We start from the raw sequence: 23,392 nt of genomic DNA, 5'->3' as shown, positions 1-23,392 counted from the left end.
ATATATATATATATATATATATATAAATGGGCCCAAATGAGGTAGGTAATTAATGGTGTTAAATTGTCCAATAATATAAATTTTAAAGGTACAACCATAAAAGAAGAATGTACAACACTATCTAAGCACATATCATCCAACACTTGTCATGTGCTAAGTAGTAGATATTCTCACTTATTATATATAGTAATATATATAGATATATATATATATATATATATATAAATGGGCCCAAATGAGGTAGGTAATTAATGGTGTTAAATTGTCCAATAATATAAATTTTAAAGGTACAAATATAAAAGAAGAATGTACAATACTATCTAAACACATATCATTCAACACTTGTCATGTGCTAATTAATAGATATTTCAACTTATTATATATATAATATGAAAGAACTAAATCCCTCCATTTTGAGAACCATTTTGATCATACCCTCCGTTATTCAAATTTAGCCCAGCTGACATGCTCTGTTTTCCCTCAAAACTCAACTAAACTCAACCGACAATCTTGATTTTCGCCAGCTCGTTGCAACAAATGGCAGCAGTTGAATATTCAATATCGTACAAATCAGGATAACAGACATGGTCCATTGTCAAGAGAAGAATCTAAACTAAGTTGAAAAGTCCATGTCAACCATCTTTGCCGCAAAACCTTGATAAAACTTTTCCTTCAATTTCAGTTCACCTCACTTTCTCTTCAAACAATGGCGGCCCATTTTGCCCTCTTCACTATTACCATTACTCTGTTAATCGCCGTTGCCGTTGCTGAAATCCGATCAACCCAGATCAGATCCGATTCACGCTCTACAATCCCATTTGATGAATTCGGGTACACCCATATCGGCCGTTTAAACCTCACCGCCACCGACATCTCTTTCTCTAACCAGAAAACCCCTTTGTCCCAATTAGGGTTCTTCCTCTGTACCCTAGACGCGTGGGTACACGTGCTTGAACAACTCCAAGAAGGCGAAATTCATTGTCCCCTTGAATCCAATCTCATTAAAAAGGTCTTCACTTTCGACCAATTGCAACCATCGGCCCGTGAGTTCTCCACCTCCTTTATCGTTTCCGATGCCAATCAATTCACTCTTGCGTTCGCCAATTGTATGCCCAATTTGAAAGTTTCCATGAATGTCCACTCTGTTATGTACAATTTCAACTCTAAAACTGGGCAGCTTGATTTTCTATCTGCAGGCAAAACTGCACTTCCCGTGATATATTTATTGTTTTTTATAGTCTATGTGTTGTTAGGGGGTGTTTGGATTTACACACTTTACAGGAAAAGGTTAACTGCTTATAAAGTTCATTTCTTTATGCTTGCGGTTTTGATATTAAAGGCATTGGATTTGTTATGTGAAGATGAAGATAAATCGTATATTAAGAGAACAGGAACAGCTCATGGATGGGATGTTTTGTTCTATATATTTAGCTTCTTGAAGGGGATTACTTTATTTACCTTGATAGTTTTGATTGGAACTGGTTGGTCATTTGTGAAACCGTATTTGCAAGATAAAGAAAAAAAGGTTTTGATGATTGTTATTCCATTGCAAGTTGTGGCCAATGTTGCACAAGTTGTGATTGATGAAACTGGTCCGTTTGGTGAGAGTTCGTATACATGGAAGCAGGTTTTCCTTCTTGTAGATATTGTGTGTTGTTGTGCTGTGTTATTTCCTATTATGTGGTCGATTAAGAACTTGCGCGAGGCAGCCAAGACTGATGGGAAAGCTGCTGTGAATTTGATGAAGCTGACATTGTTCAGGCAGTATTACATTATTGTGGTATGTTACATATACTTCACGAGGGTTGTTGTTTATGGTTTGGAGACCATTACCTCCTATCGGTACCAGTGGACCAGCGTGGTGGCTGCTGAATTGGCTACACTTGCCTTCTATGTATTTACTGGGTATAACTTTAGGCCTAAAGTGCATAACCCTTATTTTGCAATTGATGATGAAGAGGAAGAAGCTGCTTCAGAGGCACTCAAGCTTGAAGACGAATTTGAATTGTGATCACCATTGTAAGAAGGTAATTTTATACAGCCAAAGGAGAAAACTACACTATTCGGATATGCTTTTTTTACATTTTAGAAACGATTTCTAGGTTGTCGTAAGTTCTTCTGTATAGTACAGTTATAAGGTCCACCATATCTTACTTCATTCAACAGGGAAAACTGCTTTGCATAGCTTTATTGCAAGTACCTTCCTTAGTGCTTTGAAGAATTTTGTTTTACATTTGGGAGTATTAAGTGTTACTTGTTGATTGTCAAATTCAAAAAGTTGGTGCCAAAATATCTGTTAAGTTTGCCATAAGCTTCTTGTGGTAAAAAAATATGAGATACTGTTTTTCTACTGCTCCAGTAGCATTATGATACAATGAATATGAAGTAAAGGTTGGAGGGTTGTTCAGTAGTAACACAGTGTAGTCTTCAGAGTAAGCCATAGTCTTGACACGACATATTTAAGATCATATGATTAAAAAATATTTTGGTACATTCTACGTACTCCAGCTTATGCTACTATCCAAAGCCAAATATCTCTTTCCCTTTTTGAAACTTTTTATTTTCAATTTTCCACACAACATATTTAAGATCACATGATTAATGAATGTTTTGGTACATTCTACGTACTCCAGCTTATGCTACTATCCAAAGCCAATGTCTCTTTCCCTTTTTGAAACTTTTTAATTTCAATTTTCCACATGACATATTTAAGATCACATGATTAAAGACTATTTTGGTACATTCTACGTATCTTTATTTTGAGACCACAAAATTCAAGTCTTCTTTATACTTTTAAACTTTGTGTTATGTCAAAACCAGACAAACAAATTGAAACGTAGGAAATATAATAATTGCTACTGATTATGTAAAAGGATAAATCGTCAAGGTTTCTTCAAAGTGTAAAACTGTAATCTTTTAAATTAGTCGAAGTGTATCCAAGTGTTCAAACACATGATTCATAAAAGAAAATTTGGGAAATGTTAGAGCTATTTCTTCAATCTTGAGAAGTAGCCTCCCTCACTATATAGTTACTCTATCCATGTTTTTGTAACAATATCAAACTTATGATTCTCGATATCGGTTCATTATTAATGCTTTCTACTCTTTGTTTATCTATTGTTGTTAATTATATACTTAAACATCATCAATACACATATTTGGCAAGTAAAATGTGTTCTATTTGTTAAGGTCATGCCTATATTTTGTAATGAGATATTTCACTTCTTAAATTAAAAATGTACCACCTACAAGCTGAAAGAATGATACAATATATGTTTCTACATATGACCATCAACTGTTGAGATGGCCGAGTTGGTCTAAGGCGCCAGATTAAGGTTCTGGTCCGAAAGGGCGTGGGTTCAAATCCCACTCTCAACATTTGTAGTTTTTTTTTCTTTCGTAGAATATTTAGTAAACTTTTATTTTTTGTTTTTTTTGTTCTTTCGTAGAATATTTAGGTTCATATCACATTTTGAAAAAAGAAAATGGCAAACAAGTTAACTCACCCAAACTAGAGGTCATAATTTAAAATTGTTCAACTTAACATTAATTTTTGCATACATAAGAACAAATATTGGCAAATATACTTGTTTGATCATCATCCGTAAAACAAAAGGATTGTGGTGCTCTCTATTTAATAATAATATCTTGATCGGCATTCATCTTGATTTCGACCTTTATTTTCTTCCTTTGAAACGTTTGACCTGACCGGCTTGAAACTTGATTTGATTATCTAAGGAATTAAAAACTTGATTTTTTCATTCCCCCCTCCCTCAAAATGAAAAACTCACAAACACTACTGGAACGGCACGACAACAATACCATAACAGATATACCTACCGACAAGAGAGAGAACCGCGCTATACGTGAAAAAATAAGCATTCTCGCCAAGAAAACCCCATAAAATTCATCTTTGATCCACCAGTAGGTGCTTGTAATTTTAATTTCTATTTAATAAGAGTATGTTCAATATGCAAGTAAAAAATATTATTTTAAAAGTATATATATATAATCTAGATAAATATCATGAAACGTGAGTGTTGAGACGCTATGGGGTCCAACTAAAGATATCATGTATTGGAAAACAGAGAAAAATAGAAATGCCACTTACAAAACTGTTCTATCCTACTTTTACTAGGAAAGTTATTTTCCTCATTTTTAAGAAACGTATTTTCCTTTAGAAAAAATGTTTTCCAAAAAGTTCAACTAAATCACTAATCCTAGGATAAATTTATACCTCAAACTTAGGTGTTATTTTATCCCATATGAGGAGATGAGATAAATTGATCCCAGGAATATAATCCCAAGATAACTTCGTCCGCAAACCAAACGACCCCTTTATTTGTCAACTTTCCTCAAGTATAGACATATTAGAAGTTGTGAAGTACATCTAAGTCTTTGTAGTGAAAATCAAAACAAGAAGAGATGTAACAATTGAACCAAATTCCCCAGGAAAACATGTTTTGAAGAACCAAATGACATAGCAGAAAGCCAAGTAAAAAGAGCCAAACACATAGGAGGATCGAATTTCGACAAAGTTACTGATAAATATAACTGTAAATTAAGAACATCCATCTAGTATTGGTACCAAGGCATTGTCTACAGAAACATAATATACCAAACTTAAATTAATAAATCTACTTACCCCCTCATAAACCAGTCCAACTCTATAAGCTTAATGATTAGAAATTCCCAGCAGAGATTAAGTACCAAAAACTAAAAGACAAATGCCACAAAAGTACTCTAATACTATATGTAGTATATATTTAGATATGTTTATAAGCAAAAGACCAACTGAAAAGCAATGCCAAAGTGATTGATCAGAGCACTGCTTAACGAGGAAAACGCGGACGCACAGGAGTCTTTGATGGGCTTACCCTGCAAACACCATATATATATATATATATAAAGATATAAATGAGAATCTCTGCAAATATGAGAGGAAGTTCTATGGAATCAGAAAGTAACCTTATGGGAAGTGATCCCAGGATTGCACCACTGCAGTTGAGTGCCATAATTGCGCTCTCTGCCTGAAACAGAAGAAAATTTAACATGAAACCATACATAAAGTGCGGCAAGGGAAAGTTGTACCAAAATCCATTAAGGAAATACGATGACACGAATAAAGAATTAGTAAAATGGAACAGTTCAAAATTTTCTATTCTGAAATCTAATGACAAAAGAAAATCTTCAGGAACTGAGGAATGTTGAGATCACAGCAAGCCACACCACGCACAGTCGCACACTAATATCAAATGATATTCTAACAAAGGCATCACGTAGGTGTTGTCTGCAATGAAAATAAGCTGCAGAGTCGGAGAAAAATTGAAGACAAATAATAGACAAGAAGAACAGACACAAGTATGTCATTTCCAAATTAAAAAGTGTTGTCCCGTTATATAAGACGCATCTCCTACTAATAAAGACAAAACGTAAACTGAAAGTGTGTCACTAAAGAAAATCAGCATGTACTCTACAGTTAATGATCTCATTTTTGAAACAAACATTTCCGACAAATAACAGAAAACAGCTTCTGGAATTCATCGGATGAAAACCTCAAATGCAGACACAGAATCCAGTGAACGGAGAAATTTATAGAGGATTTTAACATATCCCTACCAATTCTTAACCCCTAAAAAGGATAGGATACAGTGGAAAAAGAAGAAACATACTAGTTGAAAGCAAATCATGAACTGAAAAGGTACAAATCAATAAAATGCAGGACCTGCATTTTTGGTCTTGATTAATATTATTGATTCTTTTGGACAAACAGTACCAAAAATACATAGCTCTTATATTTTTTTATCAAAATAACAGGTCTGCATCTATGTAAATTGAGAAGTTCGAACTAAAGGCAAGAGCTTAAAAGTTGTTCACAGACAGAAGCTAAGTAAACAATAATTTTGCCAGATAATTCTGAACGTAGTGCAAGAGCAAAAGTTCCGGGGACTGCTCATGAGAGATTCTGTTGCCACTTCCTATAAATCTGATTCCTCACCAACAAGTCCACTTGAGTTGGTCAGGCATCAAAAACATCATGATTGCAATTTTTCCTTGTTTCTACTTCTCTAGATTCTAAGGCTTCTGATATCTCTAGCTGCTGCAGATGAGCTACATCAAGACTTACCATGCGTAGATAGCAACTAAATATAGTCAGATGCCTGTTCAACTGATCAAGTAGACAGAGAAGCAAATTTTGTTTCTGCTTGTCTTGAACCCCTTCAGCAAGGTCTTTTAATTTCCTAATTTTATTTCTATGTAAAACAAGCTCCTTCAAATTGCTTATAGTACTGAGACCCTCCATTTCTTTATTTTCAAAGGATGCAGCTTTCCTGTTCGTTTTTTCTATTATAAGTCCAACAATAAAAACTAATTCAATATGTATAAGATCCACAAGTCAACCTGAATCAACCATAATCCTTCATGTCAATGAAGCGCAAAAGGTGAAAATGAGCCAGTTTAATTCGTCAACAGAGGGTGAATTCTTCTCAGCCCACGTTATTTTTTGTCAAGCATATTAATCTCATTCATCTCTCACTTTTTCTACAGTGGAAATGGTCAATATAGTCATAAAAAAAGATAAAAAAATTTTGATAAGTAAAGCAAACGTAAAATTAATCCTGCAAGAAAATTCTCTAGGGAAGGTGGACAAAATCCTATCAAACTGCGCACCTCTCTCATTTCATCTGCTAGTTAAGGAATTAAAGGAATACTCCCACCAAGAGTAAATCTACCTGCACTATTGAGTACCTAAAGTAGGAAAACTAAACTGCAACTGGCTATCAATAGACCTACATTATCAATTAACCTGCAGATAAAGGACCTTGCTAAGCCAAAGAAAGGTTTCACTATAGAGAAACTTGCTCACAGAACACTGTAAATCTCAGATGGCTAACAAAATTAGAGTTAGTTAGTGGTGGCAAAGAACGACAGCAGTATATGCTTATACTGGGATAGCAGGAGCAAAGAAAGAAAAATTAAAGCCAAAACTCAGTTGTATGTGAATTCATTTTAGAATTCATAGGGGTGACCAATGCTAGCGACATTTTGAGTTAATGCAATAAATTCAAATAGGGACCAGAGGTGGTGTTTCTGCACTTTTTTGACCGCAAGAGAATCACACAACATTCAAATAAGACACAGAGTTCCCATTAATGTGACAAAAATGTTGTCAAGGAAAAACTTCTTCAGGGACTCAACAGATGAAACCTATAAGAGGGCTTGGATGAAAAAATTTAGAATTTTCAACAAGGCACCACCCGGGAAGTGGCTATAAAGATTTAGGATTGACGATTAGGCATTACGAATGGAGGTGATAGCAAGATATACAGAGTCGTGGAAAGGAAATGGAGGCTAGAACGGAAAATTACCTTATAGATATGTCTTTTCAGCAATATCATAAAGGGTTAAGAAGAAATTAGCAACTTTGTTACCTATTAGGTAGGAAATGAAAGAAGAATCTTGTGGGATCAACAGTAGTCATGGAGAGAGCATGTTAATGATGACCATCCCTAACTCATTCACAAGTTCATGCAAAAAAGAGATGATGCCAACAAATCCAGGTGGTACAAGAGGGTTGGGTTCATGAGACTGGTGAATCAAAAGAAATCTAAAAGATTGGGCAGTAGTGAAATCCAAAGATTGATGGGAATGTTCTATTCTCGGGATAGCACTCACTGGTCAGGACTTGTGAAGGTGGGGGAAAGAAATGATGGTGCGTTTTCACAGAAGTCGTTGGTCGAAAAATGTCGGGCTCAATGAAAGATGCATTCAAACTAGGCTGCTAGAAGAAGGAAGAGAAGATGCAGGGCACGGGATGTTGCCCCGCTTGCCATCGTGTGGGGTTAGAAAGAAATAGGAGAGCTGTTGAGGGGTTAGAAAATTATTTTATAAATAGCCTCTTATTAGTTAGTTTTGGTGCACCTATGAAGTTCTTGTGGCTGTCTGTGCAGAAGACGTATAAACCATATTACTGTGTAAGTTCTCTATTTTTTAGTATAGATTGTAGATAACCATGTTACTGTGTAGGTTCTCTACTTTTTAATATACATCTTCTTACGGGAGCTATCCCACATTAATACAACTACTTACCCTCTCGGAACCACAAGAGCAAAGTAAAAGAGATAACACATTTTGAGCAGATAAAATGCTAAAGACAAGCATTTACAAATAACAGGATCTGACATTGATAGCAACTATTGGAAGTTACAGTAGCTTTGATGATAGTAAGAAGAAGAGGTCCATAACTCAAGTTAATATAAACATCAATGAAAAGTCAGAAGCTCATGAAAGTTACCATGACAAACTCAACAAAAGCTATACGAGTCCAATGTTGATAGTCACCAAGCAACCTCAAGCGATGAACCTATGTTAGAGAAGAAAATCCATAACATAGAGTTAGGATTTAAAAAGGAACAGCACGTCAGACTTGTTACATGAGCAGCTACAAACCTCTCCACAGAAGGACTCAAAGAACAGCTTGACATCTGCTTGAGTAACCTGCTTCATACAAACATACAAGTCGTAAATATTTTTCTTCATTGATGTCCATCAAAAAAGTAAAATTGTAAACCCAAAATACCTTCTTATCAATATTTGTACAGTATACAGTTCTAGCACACATCTCTCTTTCATCTTCAGACTAACATCAGCGGAAAAGGTGAAAAATTTAGTATTAGCAGCACTAAGTATGCATTTGTCACTCCTAGGACATTGTTACAAAAGGTAAACAACACGTAGCCAAAATTTCTCACCCTTGGAAGAAAGGTTGGATTAACCGGTGCAATCGCAGTTTTAGAAGGAAGCACTCTCACAGGATAACACCCAAGGATAGTTCCTGCAAGACTCAGAGCACTCTTTGCACCTTCTGCATAACATATTGGGGAAAATGTGGTGTTAGAGAACAAGCGCCCTAACGATCTAGCCAGAATATATAAATGAATAATCATGTGTCAACCTACCTTCATCTGTAAACTCAATAAAGGCGAATCGAAGTACAGAATTGGTGTCACCACATATACGACAGTCGACAACCTTCAACACATCAATGTTAGTCAAGATATGGAAACAAAACATTTCCTTAACATAATTGAAAGGCAAAACAGTGACAACGAAAAAGTACAGAAGCTTGACATAATGGATAGATATCCACCTGTCCACAATCAAGAAAAAGTGATGCGAGCTGCTCTTCAGTCACCTACACAAAAGAAGAAACAGAATTATTAAAATAAAAAAGATGAAGGTGCAGTAACCCAATTGACAATAACACCGGACCTCTCTTTTTTACCTGATGATCAAGGTCAGATACATAAACCGTCCTCCTTATAACATCTTCCCTTTGGGCCATGCCTGTTCGGGTATTCATCCTTCTCCTTCCATAACCGTAGCCATTTTTCTTCTGCATGCACAATTTAAACTCCACTAATCAGCTCAAACTCACAGACGTAAATATATTACCAAAAGAAAAAAACAAGGAAGATTTCTTTTTCCAAAATAAATGGTAAAGAAAGATATAAAAGAAACTCAACACCCTTCACTTTAACACTAAAATGACTAAAGCCCTCCTATTACTTTTATGCAAATAATAATTGGACTATATGAAATGTCCTCCAAGTGATCATCTTACCTCTACTATACTAAGATAATTCTGAAAAGTAAACAATGTTCAGAGTGGAGAACCTAACATATACATATTCCATCGCAAACAAACAAACAAATATAAATTATCAACTTTTGCTTTAGACCAAACAAAAACATGATAAATTAGAAAGGAAATAATGACTAATTGACATCCTTCATCTTGAAATTCCATAAACTCCTGAGATATAAAGAGATCAAGACATCAAATACTGTCTTTGTCAAAGCTGCAACCCAATGTTCCTAGCGACCAAATACATCGCAAGTAAGTTCAAATCATCCTAAATTCGAGAAACACACTACTAACAAACCTCGATTCATGGAGAAAATTCATCAAAAAAATCTCTATTCTATCAATAAAAATAAGTTCATACCCTTCTGTTGGAATTTCCATTGGCCTCAGTCTGCATTAGAAAATTGTTAGCATCAAAGCCAAAATGCACTGCGCCAGGTGTAAATGGCACTAGCATGTTGTTGTTAGCCATTGAAGGAGGCACAAACTCTTCAGCCATGGGATTCAATTTGGAAAGCATCTCTTCCAAATCCCTCATCTCCCTCTTAAACCCTTCATCACCACCATCAACCACCCCTCCATTCCTTAAATCAACACCGTTCATTTTCTGATGCTCATGCTGAATACTATGATTACCCAATACTCCATTACCATTGACGCTTTGCTCTTTCTGCTGAATTCCATTATCTTTCTGGGGTTCTTCCTGCTGCTGCTGTTGCTGCTTAACAGACATAATTTCAAAATTCTGATCGTTGTTCTGTTTCGTTTTCACTGACTGATGATCAACAACAACATCTTTCTGTACAATTCTTCTGGGATTCGATGAGACAACAACGTTAATAGCAGCATTCTCAACCACAGCCATGATTATTCAAGAATGCTCCTTTTCCTTTTCTTCTTGTACCCTTTTTCCGTTCTATCAAAAACCCAACAACAAAAATAAACAAAAGATTACTTTTTTTTCAAGAAGATCAAATTGGGTTTTTGAATTTATTACTAAATCGAGAAATAAATACAAGAAATCGTACCTGATACTCTCTAATTGACACCCATTCTTCTAATACAAAAAACAGAGCATCAGCTACAAAATGAAAAATCAAAAAGCTATGAACAAAACAGGAAATGATTCTTTGTTTCTCTGTTGGAGTGTGTAGTGTGTTATTTTTACTGATTCTGCAGAGAGAGAAGATATGAAATGGTGCTGAACTCCACTAGTTTATAGCAGGAGAGAGAAGAAAGAGGTGGGTTGTTCGGATCGTCCGTTTTGACACACTTCCTTTTTGGACTTTGTTCACACTACCTCCCAAAATCTCTTTCATTTTCGAGCTGGTCAGAATTATGCAGATATTAGTAATATAGATATAAGTTATCAAGTGTATAATTTTTCTTATATAACTTATATATATGTTAGTTATACTCGTCAATATATAACACCTTCATAACTCATGTTAAAGAAAAAAAGAGTTAAAATCAACATTGTCATTATGTTTATTACTACCATCTTTTAACTTATCTTGATATTATGACACTTCATTATAATAATATTGTTTATTCGAATATTTTTCACTATCATAATCTGACTTAATAAAATTTCTTTATAATAATATTGTTTGTCTAAATATTTGTTAATTGCTATAGTAAAATATTGTTATACAAAATATATAACATAGCATAACATAAAAATACCAAGTCTTTTATTATTTTTATTTTTCAATTTGTCGATCACTTGGTTATACACTCCTTGTAAAGAAATATAATATGTCTTAATGTTTGGTTTAAATGTTGAGAAAATCTTTTAATAAATGCTAAGCAATAAATATAAATGGTTCCACATGAATCCTCCGCCTAATACCATTGAAAATTGTGGCATGGTATAGTAAATATTTTTTTATCTTTAACTCAAAAAAGTCTTAAATTTTCATTTCATTTTTAATTAAAAGTTTTAAATTTTCATTTCATTTTTAATTGAAAGTCTCAAATTTGTGTTTTGGGTATAAAGTCATTAGTACCTCTAAAGTAAGACTTTACCAAAATAAATAAGAATTAGTCAAATTTTAAAATTAGTACCTTAGACATCCATTAAGAAAACCAAAAAATAAATTCTCTACATAATGTCAGTTCTTATTGAAATACAAGGTCGTTCAAAGAAAGTACTATATTATAACATGGCAGTATTTAAAGATTTTTTTATTTTAGCATCCAAATCATATAAAGTCAAAGTGAAAGATATTATAATGATCAAAGGAAACGTGCATTAAATTGCGAATTTCAATATTTTCAAATTTTAAAATTAATCAAATTTTGTGAGTTTGCTAGTTTTTAAAATTGTGCGTATAAATTAATATTTTAAAAAAATATATTCAAACTTTAAATATTCTTTATAAAAATATGATCATATATAACTTGAGCTTTAAAATTATGAATAATATAAATAATATTTATTTTTTATGATCAAACGCTCACTTAATTATTATAAATATAATTGTTATGTAAACATTAATTAGTATCTATTTTAAGAAGCCTATATATCTACGATTAGAATTAGCTTCTGTGTTTATCAATCATGTTAAAAAAGAAAAAGTTAGATTTGGTGTCCCTTTTACTTTTTTCCATCTATAATACAGTAATCTACATATTAACGTAAGTAATGATCGCGTGTTATATTATTATGAGTTCATCAATTAAAATCAGTCATAATTTAAAGAATTAAATATTTTTGAATTTCATATATAAATTATTGAAAGTATGAATTTCTTATTAGAATTATCACTTAATAGTTAATGAGACATATCTCGACTAGTTTCTAGGATGTGTGCACTCTCTGTTTTGTTTAAAAAATTTGTCAAGTGTCCTTCCACGTGAAAAAGGCAAATTTAAATAAATTAATATTAGTTTAAAATTAAAAATCACCTTATAAATTATTTTATTTCAATCGTGACATCTGCCATCTTCTTCCCCACCTTCTTAGTAGTGATCTTGTCTTTGCCATGTCATCTATATTTCCGACTTGAAATGGGATAGTTTAGAATTTTTAAAGAATTAATTAAAAATATATCAAAAAAGTAATTGTGTAAGCAAAATATATATATATGGACAAAAATTTTATGGGCAATCACACTTAAAAAGCATTTCTAGATAAATATTTGAACTAGTCAATGTAAAAGTATATTTCACTAATCATTAGGTGATAGTTCAAATAGAAAAATTACACTACAATAATTTAGTTATGAAACTCAATAAAATATTATTTTAATACTTAATTCTAATTTAAATATATAAAATAAAATTTTTAGTGACAAATTTATAATTTATTTAGCTTTAAAAAAGAGTTTGGGGGTAATAGTAGTATTTTAGAATTAGTCACGTGCAATTATGTACGTGGTCACATAACATAGGCATGTGTCATGGCGTTTTGGGGTGCTAAATAAGCCAGCCTATCGCAGCTAACGTTTACTTGATAAGGCCATCTCACGTTTTATTTTTTATTTTCCACCTGTTGGATATTCATGTTAGAATTGGGTTAAATTCAGCTTTATATCGAGAAGTCTCATATTGTGAGTAAAAAGCCTGATTAAATTTAGATTTCTATCGAGAAGTCTCACGTTAAGGATAGATCGCTCCCTAATAAAGATGACTATGTACCCAGCATGTTGCAGCTAACGTTTTCTTGTTAAGGCCATCTCACATTTTCAATAGTGCGCATGCTATCTACACTATCACGTACTCTTCTTCTACTACTACTACTACTACTATATATATATATATATATATATATATTGTTTTTATTTAGTAGCCAGTACTTCTATTAAAGTTTGATTATATTTGAATTTGCCCTTCGTAGGACTTCAATTGGGAGGAAGCGCTCCCTACTAATCACTTTTTCATACTTAGGGCTCAAACTCAAAATCTCTAATTAAGGAAAAAATAACAACCTAATTAATTGTACCATATTCTTTGGTGGTCAAAATCTATATATATACTATATTAAAAAAGAAAAGAGGGGGAGGGGGGAATTACGCAGCTAATTAAGTAAACATATACTAGTTAATTAGCTAACATAGTTATAGTTTGCATTAATTACAATTCGAAACTTACTTCTAACTATAATTACACTCCTCTCTCTCACCTCTCGCCTCTCCTTCTCTCTCTCCCCTCTCTCTGGAATCTTGCTCGCCTCTCTCCTCTTTTCAGTCATCTCTCCCTCGTCTTTCTCCTCTCTCGATTCTCTTATGTCAATCTCTCTCTCACTTTATACAAACACAAATATATACTTTGTGTCTGTGTTTGTAGAAAGCGAGAAAAACTGGATATATAAATACAAATACATATTTCTCCGCCTTATACACTTGTAATTATGGTACAAATACAAATCTTCCCCTGCCCAGTTCTCTTTCTCTCGCTTTAAACAAACACAAATTATACAATACAATGTATAATTTGTGTTTGTATAATGCGAGAGAGATTGAATATACGAATACAAATGTTTTAACTCGATTCAATTGTATACGAATTAAAATTGTATGCAGATTTACAAATGCAATCATTGATACATGTGCATAGTAGTTACACATATACAATTATCTAACCAACTGATATACATATACAATTCACCTCTCTCCACTCTCTACCCTCTCTCGCTCACCTCTCTCCTCCCTCTCCAATCTTGATTGTCACTCTCCTTCCTGTAACATGTAGCTACGAATCATAATTAGCAAACTATAGCTATAGAGCATGATTAATCTATTTTGAGTGACTATACGTGAAAATTCTCCAAAAGAAAACTTATATTATATATATTGTATGATTTTACCAAAAAGTGCGGATGAATATCCTCGCCCTTCTTAGACACACCCCATGTTTTATATTATATAACTAGAGACATGTGTCTGTGCTAATACGGGCCCAATATCTTAGCATTTCTTAATTTTAATTTATGTGATATAAATAGAATTTAGAAAGTTGATTAAATTTTAATATACTTTTTAGATATTTAAGTTGTTAATTACTTTTTATTTGCGCAAATTTATAGTGAAGAGGTCCATTAAGATGTCCATAATTAAAGTATTTTTCGTCATCGATTGTTGATTTTTTACTCAAAGTAGTTACAAGATATAAACAAATATTACCAACATTCAAAATAATAGAGCAATAACTAAAGAATATGAATTTAAAACTAAAAGTCATACCTAAGACGGATTCCATAATTTGGAAAAATTATACACTGATTAAATTAAAGTAGAACAAAAGAAGTAATTTTTTTTTTTAAAAAAAATTTGAAACACGATGAGGCATGCATGTCAACAGAGACGTGTCTGCTTCAGCGTGAAGTCTTGAATTTAAAACTAAAAGTCATAGCTAAAATGGATCCATAATTTCAAAAAAATTATACATTAATTAAATTAAAATAAAATAAAAAATTTTAAAAATTCCTAAACACGTTGAAGCAGGCATGTCGACGAAAACGTGTCTACTTCAGCGCGACCTCTCTCTTATATACATAAAAATAATAATAATAATAATATGTTACACTATCAAATCAATACTATATTCTATAGTAATCCAAAAGTAAGCCTCTATCATAAGTCTAATTTATGAAAAGAATGGAAGCGATTTATTACTTAATGAAAGTTAATATATATTAATAGTGTAAATATCTTTTACACAATGTTCAATTCATTTTCCCCAATCATTAGAGAGTATATGCGTACATAATATCGGATATAAACTTACTCTATGTGACTCGAAAATATAAATGAATATATGATGATAATACTCTTGNCTAAAGAATATGAATTTAAAACTAAAAGTCATACCTAAGACGGATTCCATAATTTAAAAAAATTATACACTAATTAAATTAAAGTAGAACAAAAGAAGTAATTTTTAAAAAAAAAAAAATCTAAAACACGATGAGGCATGCATGTCAACGGAGACGTGTCTGCTTCAGCATGAAGTCTTGAATTTAAAACTAAAAGTCATAGCTAAAATGGATCCATACTTTCAAAAAAAAATTATACATTAATTAAATTAAAATAAATTAAAAATTAAAAAAATTTCGAAACACGTTGAAGCAGGCACGTCAACGAAAACGTGTCTACTTCAGCCCGAACTCTCTCTTATATACATAAAAAAAAAAAAAAATCTGTTACACTATCAAATCAATATATACTATATTCTATAGTAATCCAAAAGTAAGCCTCTATCATAAGTCTAATTTATGAAAAGAATGGAAGCGATTTATTACTTAATGAAAGTTAATATATATTAATAGTGTAAATATCTTTTACACAATGTTCAATTCATTTTCCCCAATCATTAGAGAGTATATGCGTACATAATATCGGATATAAACTTACTCTATGTGACTCGAAAATATAAATGAATATATGATGATAATACTCTTGTCACAACAAAATAATGGATGCTTAAATCAAATTTTAGAGGTAAAAATTATAGAATCATCTTCTTTCTTTTTTATACTTACTTGATATTCAAAATTTACTAGTTCAATTAAATTCAAATCTATTTCACATATGACTCATTAGAAGATATGTGTTCTTAATCAGATATTTTTTGTTTTAAAACTTGAACCACAAATTGCAAATTAAGGAGGGAAGTGCATAGATATCCAATTTTGTTCCTAATCAGAGATTTTTCTGTTTTAAAACCTGAACCATAAATTGTTGATTAAGGGGGAAGAGCGATAGATAACCAATTTTAGTGGGACTATTTAATTTTTGTCCTGAATTTTTTTTAAAATTGTACGTTTATCCACTTCAAAATAATTTTATAGGCGATATATGAAGTTTTATACTATTGAAGTCCATACTAAAATGAATCAACTCTTATCAGAATTTATTAATATCAGCGTACTAATTGACCAAGTTTCCCTAATTAATTTCTTAATTAGGAATAAAAAATCAAGTGGGTGCTCACATAATACACGCCATGTAGAAGTAGTGCTCACCTATTAATTATAATTTACCCATCCTTTTCTTTTTTAATTTTTTGGGGAAAACAATATAATGTAATTAGCTATTATATAGTTTAATTATATTAGGACAGATTATGACAGAACAATAAAAATTACAATAAATAATTAAAAAGTAAGCTGAAAACAACACAAAAGAAAGGAAAAAACGTGAGCCTTGGGCTCTGCAGATGACAATTAACTATTGATACCGTATGAAAACAGTTTAATTAATTAAGTAATTCAGCCATATACGAGAGTCAATTTTTTGGTATGAATTTAAATTAATTTAAGTTCAAGAAAATATTAGAGTGGAAATAAAAAAAAATGCTACACCAAATAAAAACATATTAAGTTGTCATTACAGGCAGAAAATTCAACAACTTACGGATATTTCTTAGAAAATATTTTTCATTTTCTTACGTTCGATAGGTCAAACTTTTTTGAAAAATATTTCTTCTCAAATAGCATATTCCTTAAAAATGAGGAAAATAACTTTCCTAAAATAAGTTCACAAATGGTTTTCACATCAACACACTTGGTCTTCATCCCCTATCCTCCACTCCCACCTCCTATAATATTTACCTAGATTATAATAGAGAGAAACTTACATAAATCTACTAATTTAGGAGCTAATTATTAAAATACACTCTAGTTTATAATATTACATATCTTACCAAATTTTGGTGTGTCCAAACACGTTCAGATTTGTTCTAGATACATTGTATCCAAGTGGGTTCACATGTATCAGGGATACAGAACAAAACTTGCTCGCCTCCTTTGCGTCTCTCTCATCTCGCTCACCACTCTCCTATATATCTGGTATACAGATACATGTGAATAACACAAGATACATACAAATGCATGTATTTGGTGTGTCTTTAGTGTGATTCACATGAATTTGAGATGCATAACAAAATATCGCTAGTCTCCCTCCCCATCTCGCTTGTCTCTCTCCCTATTTTAGTGTATCTGATAGCAAAAATACACACACACACACATATATATATATACATTTCTAAATATATGATAGGAAATTCTTAATTAATGGTAAGATACATAATATTTTGAAAATATAGATAATAATAGTATACATGATAGTGACCTATGTCTAATTATGTAGTTTTTTTTTATGATAATATTATATACAAATTTTAAAATAATAATTTTATTTGTGTATCGAACACAAAAAGAATTAAGAAACCATTTATTTTCCTATAAAACAATTTCCTAAAGCGTTGTAAATCATTGCAACTGATGATATATTATAATCATATATTATACTTATATTTGTTCGTGACTTAATTAAGAAGGAAAAAGTAAGTACTAAATAAGTAATAATCATGACTTAAAACACAGGTGAGAGTATAGAATATGACACAAGCTTCATTGTTGGGACCTTGAAATACTAATTAGGTATATAGTAATATAAATGTAGAATAATCACAAGTCACAACAAATCACACATGTTTTTAGTAACTCATACTCTTTGATGAGTGGCTACTTATTATAATTTATACTTGACTTTTTTCGTATTTCATTTCAATTTTTGTAGTACTTTTGCTTTTTAATAGTGAATCTAACTAATCTTTAAAATTCATTTGAATTTGATTAACTCAATATTTTAAAATTAAAATTTAAATATTTTAAAATTATATGAAAATATCATAAGTTGAAATTCTTCTCATGTTGATATAATTAAATATATATATTAAAATATAAATCAAAATTTATATAATTTAAATTTTGAAAAATATAATGTGTCATATAATTAATTGGGTATATATAGCTAGGAACTAATTTGTTATTGTTCAATGAACAAGTATAGCTGTATAGGCATTGCATTCTATAACTCACATCAAAGATATGGTCTATATATATCATTGGAAGTATTCTACTAGCTAGAGCCTAGAAATGTAGGATTGCCAAGCTTTTTGGAAGGAAATAATAAAGAAATTTTATTATGGTTAAGGCTCAAATTAACTTCAGTTAATTAACAACATAATCACAATTGTAAAGGGAATAGATGGCACTTAACTAAAGTTAGTATTGAGCCAATCCCCAAGGGTTGATCGAATCGGTCAAAACACACATATTTTTTTTAGTATGTGGAGAGAACAAATTTATTTTCACTAGAAAGGAAAAGAGAACAAGAGATATTGTATGAGACCAACATAAAATTGAAACAATTGAAGTTGTCAAATTTTGATGCTAATGATCTTTTCATCGAAGAACTTTTCAAAGAGTACAATATTTTTCTATTTTTGAAGGGTTAACCCACGGATTAGAGGATTAAAACTTTTGCTTTCTTTTTAAATCTTAAAAAGAAAGCCCTTCAATTCGTGTCTTTTCCCGCCTCCTTATCATGAATTTATTTTATTCTTTTTCTTTGTTAAGTACTTAACTTGAACTCTACTTTCATTTGTAGAATTTTAACAAATCATGTCATTCATGTAAGTTTGAGAATGAATTGATGTTCTCAACGAATCATGTCATGCAAGTTTGAGAATGAATTAATGTTGATCAATGGTGTGAAAACACTTTTTGTGATTCCTTTTATACAATTGGTTGGATCATATCCAAGTCAATAAATCAACCGGTTACAATTAAAAATTACGCGAAAATACTTATTTTGTAAAAAAAAATGTTACTCTATGCCTAGTAAAGAAAAATGTCTACAAAATACACCATATTTATATATGTTATTATACACCTTTAGGATATACAATTTACATGGTTGTATATCTCTTAATGATATACGACAGTGTGATTGAACTATCTTAAATATTGTATATTATTTTTTTTTATTTTTTTTTGTTAATAAGATATTTATATATATATATATATATATATATATATATTAAGAGGTTACAGGAGAGTTGGAGACAAGGACCCTATAAGGGTTAGTAGTTATGACAAGATTACCAAACCGGGCTAACTTATTACAAGTAGAAGACTTAATAGTTGTAGTAGAAGTAACCCCGGTCCATTCTTGTCTTTAGCTAGTTGGTCCTTGACATAGTCTGGAGGGGTATGCAAAAGAGTAGTCTTGTCGTAGTTTGTTAGCCTGGAGCCTTGCTTAGCTAATATATCTGCTACATAATTTCCTTGCCTGAAGCTATGGCGGACCACCGGATTCTGCAACTTCTTCAATAGTGACGTTTTATGGAAGAGCCTGCTTCGGAAGGTTCAGATGTACCATGGCAAGGAAGCCTTTTCCACATGTGTAAAGCTTGCAATGCCGAGTCGTCCCTGACTGGTTTCACCTTATCAAATCGACAGGATTCGGATGCTGGAAGATTTGAAAGCACTGAAGAATGCTCCACCAACTGAAGCAATGTCCCCTAATGCTGCGCATGCAGCTTTTCTTGTTGCCCAATCACTGTTCTTGAATGCTAGTCATTGCAGTTGATAAAGCACTATGTGTACTGGCACCACCAGCCTGAATTATGCTTCTATTCAATTCAATAACAGCTGGCTTTGCCATGAAGTGTGGATTCTTAAGGTTTTACCCAGCATCTTCTGCAAAACAACAGCATGGAGGGTTCTGAATACTGTCTATGACCCGAGCCAAGCACAGCGCCGAACCAGTTTGCATATGCTTATTTTGCTCTCCCAATGCTTCAAAAATAGCACCATGCACAAAAACTCCATCATTTTCATTGTCACAGCTCATTTTAGAAGCCAAAATGCCAACAGTATCCACATGCACACGCATCTCTTACAACAGTATCTGAGTTCTTGAGACGCTTAACAATGCTGGCAACCAGATGTGGAACAACAATACTATCATGGAAATTGGCCAGCGTGCCCATCAACCCAAGATAGATTCCTTACGAACAGAACTTTTCTGCTCAGAGTCAGTATCTAATAGAAATGGAGGGACTCCATCTGGGGTTAATCATTCAATTATTTTCTCTAGCTCTTCAACTCCAATTTGGTAATTAAGTATCCCTATCTGCAAGCTTGTAATTCAGTGCAAGAACCACACGTTGTATAAGTTCAAAAACAACCTGTCACCATATTAACATCTCTTTTGCCTGCTTATTCATATAATTCCAGCAATTCACAGTTGTAACCCATGATTATTCCAAAAGAAGCCGAGCCAGATGTCCAAAAGCAGAGTTGAAAAATCGTCCTTGGAACCTTCTGGTAGGTTATTGAAAGGACATGAACAGCATATATATGCTCGAATTGCTTGTTCAAAACCAGAAACAGCTTCCACAATGTGGCGGCTCTTTGCAGCTTCATCCACGGAACCTTGCAGTCTCTAAGAAGTGAAGTGTGAGAGATTAGAGAACATTTAGTGTCTTGAATTGCTCTTCAATTTGCACTCGTTCCGGGACACAGGCTGTAATCTGGAGCTGGCATTGCCATTAGGGCCTTAACCAAAATACGAGCAACAATTGGTGTACTACTCATTCTCTCCAGCGGAGCAGGCAAAGGTTTGCATCCATGAGACGAAACTGGCCTGTTCGTTAACATAGTTTTCCAGATCAGGGAGGATATCTGGGTTGTAAGGGTTAACTCTCTACAGTGATAGCCAACTGTGATTTCTCGGCACCACCATTAGTCGCTGATTTAATATGTTGCCTTCAATTTACTTAATAGTAGTTGCATGCCTTGTAGTATTTCTTTTTCCCATTCCCTCCACAAGTAATTAAGAAGTAGAAATTGATTTTGTCTTCCTTGCAGGAAAAAATTACTCACGCTTGTAGTTGTGGGAAGCTCAATTTTTCGGACATACATAGAAATGCTCATCCTACGCATAAGTTTCAATTTTGGGTATAGCAATCTCATACTATGTTTTTGAGTATAGCAATCTCATATTTACAGTTTAGTTTCTCTCGCTGTTCAAATTGACCTTTACTTTAAATATCACATACATATTTTTTTTTTTTTGTCATGGTTGCAATTGCCATAAGCAACAGAACATCACTTTGATTTCAGCCCTTTGAAATATGACCGATCAAACCTATCCTTGGTTCGATCCAGCGCAAGTGGTTCCTCAAAGAGAGATAAGCAGTTGACAGGGACCATCCGTTATCGGTTAATGGAGGGTGATGAAAATTGAAAAGGAGCTTGAAGAACTACGCCTTCCATCCAGACTGCCTCCTAAAATTTGTTAACATGAGACTCGCAGATAAAACATTTTAGGCTTTTGACATTCCTATTTTAATCAATGTTGATGAGACCTCAACACAATCAAAGGAGTCGGTGTTACTTATCTCAGATGTTATTTCTATGCTTACTTTCAATAAGTGATTAAACATTGCAACGGAAGATCATTTCGACATTTTCTTAAAATGTATAGTATGAATCTGCATATGAAAGATTAAGTTTCATTCTGCTAACCATGTATATACATACATTTTAATGAATGAACATTATTAATCCAACACATATGTGGTGGTTTTTTTTTCAGGTTTGTTAGCATGCTTCATCATCTCTGTTCCTTCAAATAAATAGTAGTAATAGTCATGAGTGGAAGAAAAGAGAACACAACGTACACCAGCATACATTACCTACACCTCTCCACCAAAGAAGTGCACAATATAATGTATACAATTCATCATGTTAACAGATATACAATACTAACAATAGTATTGTTTTTCATTTATTATTGAACATGGTAAATAATTGTTAGTCTTAAGTTTTCACCGAAAGAATTAGTATATAAGTAAATACAATCTAGTAATATTTTGTTCCATCGTAATAATACTGAAAAAAGACATAAATATTTAAATAAGGGGGCTAATCCCAATTCTCAACTAAAATGAATAATGGACCAAGACTTGGCCTCATTAATCTGCACTCATTTGCCTCTCTCATTCTTCAGGCCCAACAACTTTTTCTTAAAATCTACACAATTATTAAGTAGATATAAGCCTTGTTTTACTCCTTACCCGCTTTAAAATAAGTATAATTTACATAAATCTCATAGTATTTAAGAGCTAATTACATTATTTTCCTACTATTTTTTCAAATTATAGGAATTTCTTAAAATTTATGGATTCCGGATACATCACTGGACATCCAAATACATAGGGGAGGGATGTATCCGAGAGAGATACGTATGTATCAGTGAGAGAGTGATGTATCCGAGAGGGATTCTTAATTTTTTTTAAAATAGTTGATAATTTAGAGATTATAGTAAAATTAGATGTGTATTTAAGTAATTTTTCCTTAAAATAATCACCTAACAAAGCTATAATATTATTTTAATAATAAATTTACATGGTTATACCAATTTAAGAGTCAATATTACATGTTTTAAACCTACTTTTAAAAAATTATTGCTTATAACAGTTTAATTACAGGTTATAACATATTACTAATTATTTATAAATTAATTAAATTTTACTTTATTAAATAAGTAATTTTTTATAATTTTATATTATTATTAAATTATTTAAATAAAGAATACCCGATAATTATCTCTTACACAATTATAGGGATTTTACATTGATTACACTTCTTTATTTAATGTTATACTCATAACCTCCCATTAGTCAATCCCACTACCCTTCCCCCACATCTATCCAACTATACACGCTATCACCCCACTTTCACCTTCTTCTCTCCCATTTTTTCTCACTAGCCAACTACACCAACATTCAATCTCTCGTCCAATTTTTTTTCCAACAAAATTATGTCTAAGAAACCCATTGAAACGCCTCAAAAGAGTCCCAGATTGGGTGAAGGAACATCTAATGATGATGTTCATGTTTCAAATTTTAATATATTAACTCAACCCTCCCTTCTCCCCCCCC

The 23,392-nt window shown here is 32.3% G+C and overlaps 3 protein-coding genes, 1 non-coding gene and 1 pseudogene across 5 annotated transcripts in view; 3 read left to right on the top strand and 2 right to left on the bottom strand.

Moving 5' to 3' along the window:
- Positions 1-23,392, top strand: part of LOC125873319 (hydroxyacylglutathione hydrolase 2, mitochondrial-like) — a 195,157-nt gene that overhangs the window by 156,478 nt on the left and 15,287 nt on the right. The window contains exon 1 of one of the 2 annotated variants that reach the window (XM_049554232.1): positions 9,276-9,286. The exons of the other annotated variant lie outside the window; for it this stretch is intronic. The gene's annotated coding sequence lies outside the window, so the exon portion shown is untranslated. Of the gene's footprint in view, positions 1-9,275; positions 9,287-23,392 lie in introns of those variants that run through there. 2 annotated transcript variants of the gene reach the window in all.
- On the top strand, positions 426-2,426 carry LOC125873313 (protein CANDIDATE G-PROTEIN COUPLED RECEPTOR 7-like). The gene has a single exon (XM_049554221.1). The coding sequence runs from the start codon at positions 707-709 to the stop codon at positions 2,009-2,011; it is 1,305 nt and encodes a 434-aa protein (XP_049410178.1). The 5' UTR covers positions 426-706; the 3' UTR covers positions 2,012-2,426.
- TRNAL-AAG (transfer RNA leucine (anticodon AAG)) lies at positions 3,298-3,378 on the top strand. Its single transcript has one exon. It is a non-coding gene; the product is annotated as a tRNA-Leu (tRNA).
- LOC125873315 (polyadenylate-binding protein-interacting protein 11-like) lies at positions 4,523-10,851 on the bottom strand. Its single transcript, XM_049554226.1, has 11 exons — positions 10,678-10,851; positions 10,011-10,565; positions 9,287-9,397; positions 9,152-9,196; positions 8,961-9,033; positions 8,754-8,866; positions 8,582-8,641; positions 8,452-8,499; positions 8,297-8,365; positions 4,969-5,030; positions 4,523-4,878 (listed from the first exon to the last, which is right to left on the bottom strand). The coding sequence occupies exons 2-11, from the start codon at positions 10,512-10,514 to the stop codon at positions 4,833-4,835; spliced, it is 1,131 nt and encodes a 376-aa protein (XP_049410183.1). The 5' UTR covers positions 10,515-10,565; positions 10,678-10,851; the 3' UTR covers positions 4,523-4,832.
- LOC125873596 (TORTIFOLIA1-like protein 2) lies at positions 13,320-21,659 on the bottom strand (annotated as a pseudogene).

The sequence above is a fragment of the Solanum stenotomum genome, chromosome 8 (assembly GCF_019186545.1).
Source record: "Solanum stenotomum isolate F172 chromosome 8, ASM1918654v1, whole genome shotgun sequence".
Taxonomy (NCBI): domain Eukaryota; kingdom Viridiplantae; phylum Streptophyta; class Magnoliopsida; order Solanales; family Solanaceae; genus Solanum; species Solanum stenotomum.
The sequence above is the reverse complement of the archived record's forward strand: the minus strand, read 5'-3'. Positions and strand labels throughout refer to the sequence as shown.